The sequence below is a fragment of the Pan paniscus genome, chromosome 22, assembly GCF_029289425.2.
Source record: "Pan paniscus chromosome 22, NHGRI_mPanPan1-v2.0_pri, whole genome shotgun sequence".
Lineage (NCBI taxonomy): Eukaryota > Metazoa > Chordata > Mammalia > Primates > Hominidae > Pan > Pan paniscus.
Genome location: NC_073271.2, coordinates 42384520 through 42395916, shown reverse-complemented (window position 1 = coordinate 42395916; position 11397 = coordinate 42384520). Strand labels below are relative to the sequence as shown.

The 11397-nt window shown below is 53.9% G+C and overlaps 2 protein-coding genes across 8 annotated transcripts in view; one reads left to right on the top strand and one right to left on the bottom strand.

Moving 5' to 3' along the window:
• Positions 1–408: 408 nt before the first annotated feature.
• Positions 409–10987, bottom strand: YBEY (ybeY metalloendoribonuclease). Of its 3 annotated transcripts, none has more exons than XM_003823800.5 (5): positions 10645–10987; positions 9928–10181; positions 5510–5638; positions 1937–2005; positions 409–626 (listed from the first exon to the last, which is right to left on the bottom strand). In XM_003823800.5, exons 1-5 carry the CDS (start codon positions 10985–10987, stop codon positions 531–533), a joined length of 891 nt encoding a protein of 296 aa, XP_003823848.3. In that variant the 3' UTR covers positions 409–530. The 3 variants fall into 3 exon arrangements, with proteins under 3 accessions (XP_003823848.3, XP_008975749.1, XP_034803953.3); XM_008977501.3 differs by lacking the exon at positions 10645–10987 and adding an exon at positions 10308–10433; XM_034948062.3 differs by lacking the exon at positions 5510–5638 and having other exon boundaries at positions 10645–10776.
• MCM3AP (minichromosome maintenance complex component 3 associated protein) overlaps positions 10316–11397 on the top strand; it is a 51571-nt gene continuing 50489 nt past the window's right edge. The window contains exon 1 of one of the 5 annotated variants that reach the window (XM_034948060.3): positions 10316–10439. The gene's annotated coding sequence lies outside the window, so the exon portion shown is untranslated. Of the gene's footprint in view, positions 10541–10713; positions 11357–11397 lie in introns of those variants that run through there. The other 4 variants (XM_055105162.2, XM_034948059.3, XM_034948057.3 and 1 more) reach the window with 4 other exon arrangements.

Sequence of the window (11397 nt, the reverse complement as noted above, 5' to 3'; positions counted from 1 at the left end):
CTGCTCGGAGGCCTCGCCGTGGCCCTGGCTAGAGCGGTGTCCGTGGCCGGGAGGCCCCGGGTCGGGAGGCCCCGGGGAACCAGCGCGCTCGCGACGCGCTGCCCTGATGAAGAGGCGTGCGCTGGCGCTGAAACTCCAGGGTTTACTCGAATATTCGAATACTCACGAGGTAAAGCAGGAAATACTGACGCAAGCCTTTTCTACGGAAGGACGGGCTGCGGCACCCAAGCCCCTCGAGCCCCTTCCTCTCCGGGGGCGCAGGCTCCGGGCAGGGACCCCCTTGAAGGGCGAGAGGCGAGCGCTGCGCGGTGCTCCCGGGCGGGGGCCACGCGTTCCCTGAACTCCAGACGCCCTCTCGATGCCACGGCTCGGAACCGTTTTATTTACAATAATGAAAAATACCCGATGCAACGTGAAGGAAATAAGAGGAGGTTCCCCTCGTACATTCATTCGTTATTTATTTGTGTGCGACCCCGGCTCCCCGCAGCCTCCACCCCTCCCGCGTCCCGCTTTCAGAAGGAACGCGGCCCTCAGCTCCCTCCGAAGAGGCCCCGGGTCAGGGGCTGCAGCCGGGTCCCCGTGCGTCGGCCCAGCTCGTCCAGCACCGCCTTCTCCTTCTGGAACATCTGGAAGGAAGGAAGCGCGCTGGCCCTCCCCAGGGAAGATGTCCGCGCCCCACTCTCTGGGGTCGCCTCCTCGGGATGCCCCTCCCACAGGGTTTGGGGGAACCCGGCCGCCCGCGCGGCTCTAGCTCAGGCCGAAGGGCGGGACCCGGCTCCGGGCACCTTCACCAGAACTTGAGCTCAGCGAGTGCACGAACCGCCACAGGCCGGGAGAATAAGCGGGGCCTCGGGAGGGGAGGGGGAGGAAGGAAGGGGGGCATGGGAGGGGGGAGGGGAAGGGGGAGGAGGGGAGGAGGGCTCACTGCAACCTCCACCTCCTGGGTTCAAGCGGTTCTCCTGCCTCAGCCTCCCTTGTAGCTGGGCTGACAGGCGCCCACCACCACGCCCGGCTAATCTTTGTATTTTTAGTAGAGACGGGGTTTCACCATGTTGGCCAGACTGGTCTTGAACTCCTGACCTCAAGTGATCCACCCTCCTCAGCCTCCCAAAGTGCTGGGATTACAGGCGTGAGCCACTGCGCCCTGCCAAACTTTTCTTTTTCTTTTTGAGACGGACTTTCACTCTTGTTGCCCAGGTTGGAGTGCAATGACGCGATCTCTCGGCTAACCACAACCTCCGCCTCCTGGGTTCAAGCGATTCTCCTGCCTCAGCCTCCTGAGTAGCTGGGATTACAGGGCATGCACCACCAGGCCCAGCTAATTTTGTATTTTTAGTAGAGACAGGGTTTCTCTATGTTGGTCAGGCTGGTCGCGAACTCCCAACCTCAGTTGATCCGCCCGCCTCGGCCTCCCAAAGTGCTGGGATTACAGGCGTGAGCCACTGCGCCCGGCCAAACTTTTTCTTTTTTTAATGAAAAAGGTTCTTCATGACTTTCAGAGAAGCAGTTTGCTCCCAACACAGGACTGTGTGCGTGTTAACCATGTGGACCGGAGCCCACGTGGGCCTCCGTAGGCGGAGCGCATGGGCCTGGAGAAAACCAACCTGGAACTCACTTCACGCAGAGCTCCCGCCTCCGCCCTGGGTCTGGCCTAGTCTCTAGCTGATTGGACCTTTTTGACCAAGCGCCACTTGCTAGTGTCAGCTGTGGCTCTCGGCCTCTGCACTCAGACCGCTTTCCTTAGTGAACACATTCAGCTGGAAGTATTTGGGGAGCCAGGTGTTGAAAGCAAACATCTGTGTCATTTTTACAAGGGCAGGTCTGAGGTCCAGTTCCTGCGGGGGCTGTCAGGATGGAGGGTGGGGGCTGGCAGGGGCCTGGGGGAGCCTCCTTCCCCCACGCACCCCCTCGGTAGTGGGATGGATGGGCTCCTTACCTGCTGCCACTCTGCCTCCGTGCCGTGTGTGAAGCCCAGCAAGTGACAGAGTCCGTGGGTGGCCGTCACCTGTCAGAATAATTTTAAACCGGCTCGAGGATGACCCCACAGGAACCTGCCCCTTCAGGGCCACCCCAGGGCCACAGGCTGCTCTTGGTATGTGGCTGCAGGACCCCAGGGTTGCTGTGAGACCCCTGGGCAGGAATTACAGGCACTCAGCTTCAGTTCCCTTCCATCTAAAATGGAAAGCAAGCAAGCCCCTTTGAGAGTCTTTAGTCAATGTGGATTGCTGTCTGGGCCAGCACTGTGCTGGGGAGGGGCCCCCAGGTTGGAACTGCCCAGCCGCAGGAGCAATGGGCAAGGGGGTGTGGAATATGAAGAAGTGGGGAGGGGTGGGTGCCACGGGGTGGTGGGGCAGTGGGGCACCGGCCAGGGGTGGCCTCCCTGCCCTAAGAGGGACGAGGCAAGCGCACAGCCCACACCCCAGGTCCAACCCCCAGTCAGAGGATGGGCCCTCCGGTGGCCCCGGATTTTACTGAACACTCTGGGTAGAGCTTTGGGGCACAGGCAGCACAGGGAGTGGGGGAGAGGTATGAAGGCAGAGGCGGAGGGAGGTGCAGCTGCTGGTGAGTCAGGAAGACCCACAGTTGCCATGTCCCCCTGGAGACAGGGCTGGATTAAAGCCCACAGGGGAGGGGCACCCGGATGGAGCCCAGAGCTGGGGGAAGAGGAGGAGGAGGAGGGAGGGCCTGTGGACCCTGAGCAGGCACAGCACCAAGGGGGTTTATGGAGCCACATGGGCCATAGGGGTAGCACTCCCCTGGGGTTTGGGTGGAGGGAGGAGGGAGGTCTGGGAGGTGGGTACCCTTGGGGCTGGCGGGAGGTGCCTGGAGACATGGAGGACAAGGCGGGGTAGATGGAGAGTGCAGCTGAGAGCCAGCCCTGAGCAGAGCTGGCCTGGCCTGTGGCTATGAGGATGGGGTCCTGGGGTGGTGGGCTGGCCCTCCCCTCAGGGTAATAGGGAACCCCACGGAGAGGGCTCTGGGCCCGAGGAAGAAATGCCAGGGGAAGACCAGGGAACAGAATCTTAGGTTTGGGGAAAATGGAAGCAGATGTCCACATACCCCCACCCCCAACAGTTGCTGGCCACAGAGATCCCAGGGCTGAATCTCCGGCTGGGCCACTTCCTGTCACTCTCAGAAACTCCCTCTTCCCCAGCAGGGTGTGCATGGCGGGCAAGTCCCACCCAGGTCTGGAGGGAGCAGCTGGGGCCCAGGTTCCTGTGTGGCCGTCCCATCCTTTCACACTGGGTCTGGCTGGGAAGCTCTGCCTCAAGCCACACGGATGCACTTGGATCCACAAGGGCGATTCAGGGCATGGCTGTTCAGCCAAAGGAGGCCAAGTTAAGTATGATTCACTCATACATGGCTTTTCAGAATACTTTTCCTTTTTTTTTTTTTTTTTGGCATCAAGCTGCTGAAACCACCTGTGCAAAAATGATAACAGTGAGAGAAGTCTGGGGTGGCTGATTCCACTGAGTCCCGGGCACAGGTCAGGCTAACCACGGGAGGAATTTAATCTAGAGTCTAACTTGCGTGGCTGACTCCACTGAGTCCCGGGCACGGGTCAGGCTAACCGCGGGAGGAATTTAATCTAGAGTTTAACTTGCGTGGCTGACTCCACTGAGTCCCGGGCACGGGTCAGGCTAACCGCGGGAGGAATTTAATCTAGAGTTTAACTTGCGTGGCTGACTCCACTGAGTCCCGGGCACGGGTCAGGCTAACCGCGGGAGGAATTTAATCTAGAGTTTAATTTGCGTGGCTGACTCCACTGAGTCCCGGGCACGGGTCAGGCTAACCGCGGGAGGAATTTAATCTAGAGTTTAACTTGCGTGGCTGACTCCACTGAGTCCCGGGCACAGGTCAGGCTAACCGCGGGAGGAATTTAATCTAGAGTTTAACTTGCGTGGCTGACTCCACTGAGTCCCGGGCACGGGTCAGGCTAACCGCGGGAGGAATTTAATCTAGAGTTTTTAACTTGCGTGGCTGACTCCACTGAGTCCCGGGCACGGGTCAGGCTAACCGCGGGAGGAATTTAATCTAGAGTTTAACTTGCGTGGCTGACTCCACTGAGTCCCGGGCACGGGTCAGGCTAACCGCGGGAGGAATTTAATCTAGAGTTTAACTTGCGTGGCTGACTCCACTGAGTCCCGGGCACGGGTCAGGCTAACCGCGGGAGGAATTTAATCTAGAGTTTAACTTGCGTGGCTGACTCCACTGAGTCCCGGGCACGGGTCAGGCTAACCGCGGGAGGAATTTAATCTAGAGTTTAACTTGCGTGGCTGACTCCACTGAGTCCCGGGCACGGGTCAGGCTAACCGCGGGAGGAATTTAATCTAGAGTTTAACTTGCGTGGCTGACTCCACTGAGTCCCGGGCACGGGTCAGGCTAACCGCGGGAGGAATTTAATCTAGAGTTTAACTTGCGTGGCTGTCCCCACTCAGTCCCGGGCACAGGCCAAGCTAACCACGGGAGGAATTTAATCTAGAGTTTAACTTTAAATCAAGAATAGTAATCATCCCTCCCTAAAACGAATCCCCTCCTTGCTCAGGACCGAAGCCACCTCTGTGAAGCTTGTGAAGGGCCACAAGATTAGGATGATGGGAGGGGCCTGAATTCTGCTCAGATGTAGGTGTCCTGAGGAGAACCAGCCCGCAGGCCTTGCTTCCCCAGCTTGCCCTGCTGTAATTCCCTACTGCTCAGGACTCACGCAGCCAGAGGTCACGAGATTTGTGACCGCCCCAATTGCTCCCCAATAAGATAACATCAATAGTACAACCTAAGAATGGTCTTTTGGGATTTTTTCAGACTTTTGAGTTCTGGCAACCTACAGACTCCACCTGGACCTGAGACTCATGACTCAGCTGATCCCGTGGCTCCACCCAGAGGCGGACTCAGGGTACAAAAATCATTGACACCCCATGGTCCATCTGCAGTCGATCAGCAGCAGGCATTCCCTAGCCCCTGCCTGCCAAATTGCCCATAGAAACCCTAGCCTCTGAGTTCTCTGGGAGAGTGAGTTGAATAATAACTCCAGCCTTTCTGCTTGGCTAGCTCTGTGTTAAACTCTTTACTGCAATACCGCAATTGCAGTGAATTGGTTTTGTCTGTGCAGTGGGCAGGAAGAACCCATAGGTGGATTACACTGAGGAGAAACAGATCTGGAAGGTGGTGGAGGCTCCAACCTCTGTACTTCTGGCAGCTCAGAAAGAAGCTGATCCAGCAGGTCTGTGTTAGCTCAACATAGTCTGCTCTACTCCAGAGATAAAAGCTGAGAAGGCTTCTCTGGGAGCTTCTGTGTTTTCACAGCGTGTTCTCTCCCTCCTTCAACTGTGGCATGGGGCATGCAGTCCCTACCCAGCCAGGGTGCTCCTCACACCCTGCTTACAGGTTCTTCCCCCAGTAGCCCTTACGGTACCCACGGACACACATGGATGCAGGGTTGTGATCTTGACCCCTTTGCAAGGCCCATGTTCCATGAGCCAGGTTATATGATTTCAGCATCCCCGCTTACAGTCAGGATGTCATTGTAATCTTCATTTTCTTTACACTGATGGAAGATATACTCCACTCCTAGGAAAATGTCTCCCAAATTGTAGTCATCTGGAAAATCAGGCTGGGGAAATTCACCTGCTTTCAGATGCTAAAAAATGAGGAAATGCAGACTTAGAGAACAGGAATCGTAACCCAACCACAGGTTGACAGGTTTCATCCTGGTTAATCCCAAGGCAAATAAGCACTTATCTCTGACCAAATCACTTTTTTTTTTTTTGAGACGGAGTTTCACTCTTGTTGCCCAGGCTGCAGTGGAATGGTGCTCTGCAACCTCTGCCTCCCGGGTTCAAGCAATTCTCCTGTCTCAGCCTCCTGAGTAGCTGGGATTACAGGAGCATGCCACCGTGCCCAGCTAATTTTTGTATTTCTTTTTTTTTTTTTTTTTTCTGAGACAGAGTTTCCCTCTTGTTGCCCAGGCTGGAGTGTCCGCCTCCCGGGTTCAAGCAATTCTCCTGCCTCAGCCTCCCGAGTAGCTGGGACTACAGGCATGCGCCACCACGCCCGGCTAATTTTGTATTTTTAGTAGAGACTGGGTTTCTCCGTGTTGGTCAGGCTGGTCTCAAACTCCCAACCTCAGGTGATCCACCCGCCTTGGCCTCCCAAAGTGCTGGGATTACAGGCGTGAGCCACCGCACCTGGCCTAATTTTTGTATTTTTTAGTAGAGATGGGGTTTCATCATATGGGTCAGGCTGGTCTCGAACTCCTGACCTCAGGTGATCTGCCTGCCTCAGCCTCCCAGAGTGCTGGGATTACAGGCGTGAGCCACTGCGCCAGCCACCCAAATCACTCTTAAGATGCATGTCTCAGGCCAGAGTGGCAGCTGGGCCTGTGGCGGGTGGGCTGCCCAGCCAACTGTACACAAGTGCCCTAAATTGTTTCCATTGTGAAAATTGTCAGAATAGCCAGGCGTGGTGGCTCACAGCTGTAATCCCAGCACTTTGGGAGGCCGAGGTGGGCAGATCAAGAGGTCAGGGGTTTGACACCAGCCTGACTAACATGGTGAAACCCTATCTCTACTAAAAATACAAAAATTAGCCAGGTGTGATGGCACATGCCTGTAACCCCAGCTACTCGGGAGGCTGAGGCAGGAGAATCGCTTGAACCCGGGAGGCGGAGGTTGCAGTGAGCCCCTAGACTGCGCCATTGCACTTCAGCCTGGCTGACAGAGCAAGACTCTGTCTCAAAAAAAAAGGAATTTGTCAGAATAAAAATGGAGCCATTAGGGTTATACAAACAAACCAAAAAACCTGACAAATAGAGCTGGGGAAAGCTATGAAGAGAGGATTCTCATACTTTCATGCCTGATAACAAAAACTGTCACTAAAGATGGCAAAAACTGCAACAAAGGCTATGACAACCTTACACACATACAAAACTGCAACCTTGCACAAAGGCTATGACAACCTTACACACACACATGAAACTGCAACCTTGCACAAAGGCTATGACAACCTTACACACATACAAAACCGCAACCTTGCACAAAGGCTATGACAACCTTACACACACGAAACTGCAACCTTGCACAAAGCCTATGACAACCTTACACACACACACGAAACTGCAACCTTGCACAAAGGCTATGACAACCTTACACGCACACAGAAACTTCTGCAAGGATAATCTGCCCAGCAACTGCCTGTCTAACCTTGGACGGACATTAATCTTGTTATTGATCTTTGCAACCAAGGATCATTATCTCAAAACAATTATGTTGTTTTCCTTTAAAAACCTTTGCCAGGCGGGGCTCAGTGGCTCACGCCTGTAATCCCAGCACTTTGGAAGGCAGAGGCGGGTAGATCACCTGAGGTCAGGAGTTCTAGACCAGCTTGGCCAACACGGTGAAACCCCAACTTTACTAAAAATACAAAAAAAAAAAAAATTAGCCAGATGTGGTGGTGGGCGCCTGTAATCCCAGCTACTCGGGAGGCTGAAGCAGGAGAATCGCTTGGACCTGAGAGGTGGAGGTTGCAGTGAGCCGAGATTGTGCCATTGCACTCCAGCCTGGGTGACAGAGCAAGCCTCCATCTCAAAACAAAAAACAAAAAACAAAAAAAAGCCTTGCCTTCCTTTACCTCCCTGAATATGCAAATATCCACACAGTCTACTATGGCATGTGGCATGTATTTTCACTGCAATGCTCTATCCCAAATAAACATCCTTTTCTTTAAAAGCCTGTTTGTTTAGGTTGCTATCACCTGTCAAATAGCTTTTCATTTCTTTCATCCCTCCCAATGCAGAATCACGCAGATCCACAACTTCTACAGAGTTAAATCATCACATGGACACGACTGTATATTCCTGTTCTTTCCACTTGATATTTTGTCCTAAAGAGTCTTTCACATTTTCCACATAAAGACTATAAAGACCAGTCCACTTAGTTAAGGACTGTTCACACTAAGCCAGTCACCTATGGCTGGATATTTAGGATGCTCCTTTTATTTTCCTATTATAGAAAATGGTAACTTTTTTTTTGAAACAGGGTGTCACTCTGCGGCCCAGGGTGGAGTGCAGAGGTGCAGTCTTGGCTCACTGCAGCCTCAGTTTCTTGAGCTCAGGCGATCCTCTCACCTTAGCCTCCTGAGTAGCTGGGACGACAGCTCTGCACACCACCATGCCCGGCTAATTGTTGTTTTTATTTTTTGTAGAAACAAGGTTTGACTATGTTGCCCAGACTGGTCTTGAACTCCTGGGCTCAAGTGATCCTCCCACCTTAGCTTCCCAAAGTGCTGGGATTATAGGCCCAGCCAATAAATTAACATTTCAATACATTTTTACATGATTCAGCATTTTCTTTTCTTCTTTTTTTTTTTTTTCTTTTTGAGACGGAGTCTCCCTCTGTCGCCAGGCTGGAGTGCGGTGGTGCAATCTCAGCTCACTGCAACCTCCGACTCCCTGGTTCAAGAGATTTTCCTGCCTCAGCCTCCCGAGTAGCTGGGATTACAGGCAAATGCCACCACACCCAGCTAACTTTTTTTGTATTTTCAGTAGAGACGGGGTTTCACCATGTTGGCCAGGATGGTCTTGAATTCCTGACATCGTGATCCACCCACCTCGGCCTCCCAAAGTGCTGGGATTACAGGCGTGAGCCACTGCACCCGGCCTCTTCTGCCTTTTGGTTTATTGTCTTGGGTGTGTCACCACGGGACTAAAGGATACGTGTGTTTGAAATGCCAAGTTGCTTTCCCAAAGGATTGCTCCAATTCCTGCTGCTACAATGTGGGAAGCCTTGAATGAAGTCATGTACAGAATGTAGATAATAACCTGACTGCTATTACATCGAGTTTGTTGGAAATATTTACCCCAGTCTGTTTATTTTCAGTGTTGTTTTAATTTTTCCAATGTGCACATATTCATTAACGAATCCCACTTAAAATTGCAAAAATATTGCAGAAGCAGTTTGCTTCTCTCTTCTAATTCACCGAGAGCATTAGGAGGGGAAGGGGGGTGGATGCTAGTCACCTTTTTCTTTTCTTTTTTTTTTTCCTGAGACAGAGTTTCGCTCTTCTTGCCCAGGCTGGAGTGCAATGGTGTGATCTCGGCTCACTGCAACCTCCATCTCTGGGGTTCAAGCGATTCTCCTGCCTCAGCCTCCCAGGTAGCTAGGATTATAGGTGCCCCCCTCCACCTCCCACCCGGCACAACCACACCCAGCTAATTCTTTGTGTTTTTAGTAGAGGCAGGGTTTCACCATGTTGGCCAGGCTGATCTTGAACTCCTGACCTCAGGTGAACCACCCGCCTCAGGCTCCCAAAGTGCTGGGATTATGGGTATGAGCCATCGCACTCGGCTGTCACCTTTCTTTTTCCTGCTGGGTTACCAGTGTAATTGTGGACTCTGGGTGACGGGCCTCGATCAGTGGAGGCTGAATATACTGCTCTCTCTACTTTTGTGTATATTTGAAAATTTTCAAAATTAAAATTAAAAATCATGTCTGTAATATATATACTTATAGGCACCACGGAGCCTAGCCTATAATATAATTAATACATGAAATTTAGGCCAGGTGCTGTGGCTCACGCCTGTAATCCCAACACTCTGGGAAGCCGAGGCAGGCAGATCACCTGAGATCAGGAGTTCAGGAGCAGCCTGGCCAACATGGTAAAACCCCCGTCTCTACTAAAAATACTGAAAAAAAAAATGAGCCAGGCGTGGTGGCCAGCATCTGTGGTCCCACCTACTGGGGAGGCTGAGGCAAAAGAATCACTTGAACCAGGGAGGGAGGTTGCAGTGAGCCAAGATCACACCACTGCACTCCAGCCTGGGTGACAGAGCAAGACTCCGTCTCAATTAAAAAACAAAACAAAACAAAACGACAGGAAATTTACTCTGGGAAGATGGGCTAGACAAGAAGAGGAACACTTTTTTTTTTTTACCTCATGAAATGGAAAAGAAAGCACATCGGTTGGGACATTTCTATCTCTGTAGATTCTATTAATGTGCTGAATATTCTTGTTGTCAACACAGATGATCCCCAGGTCAAATTTCTGCACTCCTAAAATCCTCCTTACAATCTCGATCTTACTGCGAAGTGGCGCTCTCCTGATGGGGATGACTCGCTGCAGATTTCTAATCACCAAACTCATTTCACGAAGAATAACCAGCCCTTTAAAAATGTTTGCAACGGAACCTGGGGTTAAAGTGTAAGAGAAGACCAATCAGTACAAGTGATAATACGGTCTGTAAAAATACAGATGCACACGCAATCAGATCACTTTATTTGGTGGAACTGATTGAAAATCTTAAGGGAATTTACATTTACCACAAGGAGGAAGCAACAACGAGGGTCTATGGAAGGATGCCGCGGAATCCGGCCAGAAGGACTCCAGGCGGGCGGAGCGGAAGGAGCGGAAGGAGCGGTTCCCAGAGAAAAGGGGGCGGGTTGGCGGTGCGCGCGGAGAGAGGCGCGCGGACGCGGCGGGGTGCGGGGAGGGGCAACGGCTGGGGAGAGAAGGGGCTGGAATGGGGGAGGGACAGGAGAGGGGACAGGTAAGCGTTGGGGGCCGGGTCCTCTGGGGTCTGGGGCGCCCGCAGACCCACGGGGGTGAATGCGACGCTCTCGCTTGGGAGACTAAAAACCCGCCCGGACGTACCGGTGTCTGGACCCAGCAAAGGACGCGAGAGCGGGCGGACCCGCCCGACCGGAAGCCCCGCCCCAGAGCGGGTTGGGGGGAGCGGAACCGGATCGCAGCGGGCGGGGCGGAATCCGGTAGTGCTGAGCGAACCGGAAGTCGGTCCGCGGCGTTTTCTGCCCGCGGTGCGCAGCGCTGAGTGTCGCGGCAGCAGCCTGTGCTTGCGCCTCAAGTCTTTCCGAGGGGCCAGAGGGCAGCGCGGGCCTCGGGGTCCTGGGGCGAGACGGTGAGCGTGGGGGCTGGGCCGGCGCCAGGGGCGCCGTTTCCTTCCCCCACGCAGCTCCGCGCGCCCGGGCCTCCACATCGTCGCTAACGGAGCGTTGCGGCGCCGGCGACCCCTGGCGAGCCCGGGGCGGGACAGTGGCCAGGCCGGCCTGGGCCCAGCGCGTGGCCTCCGCCGTTTCGGGCTGTGCTGGGTGGAAGATTAGGCTCCCCGGGCACGCCGTCCCCGCCGAGAGGCCTCAGCTTCGTGGCAGCGCCCTCGTCCTTCCAGCCCGCTCGAGGGTGGTCGCCAGGGCGCGATAAAGGAATGTGAGAAAGTGCTTAGCGCTCCAGCCGCTCCGAGGGAAGCCAGGTGGGAGGAGATCCCGAAACGCTAAGGTTTTGACAGCGTTACATTGAATTCTCCGGCTGTAGAGATTGGAGGAAGTCAGGAGAGATTCGTCTCTAAGTTGTAAGGGGGAACAGCATTCATTTTCTTACTGCCAATGGAGG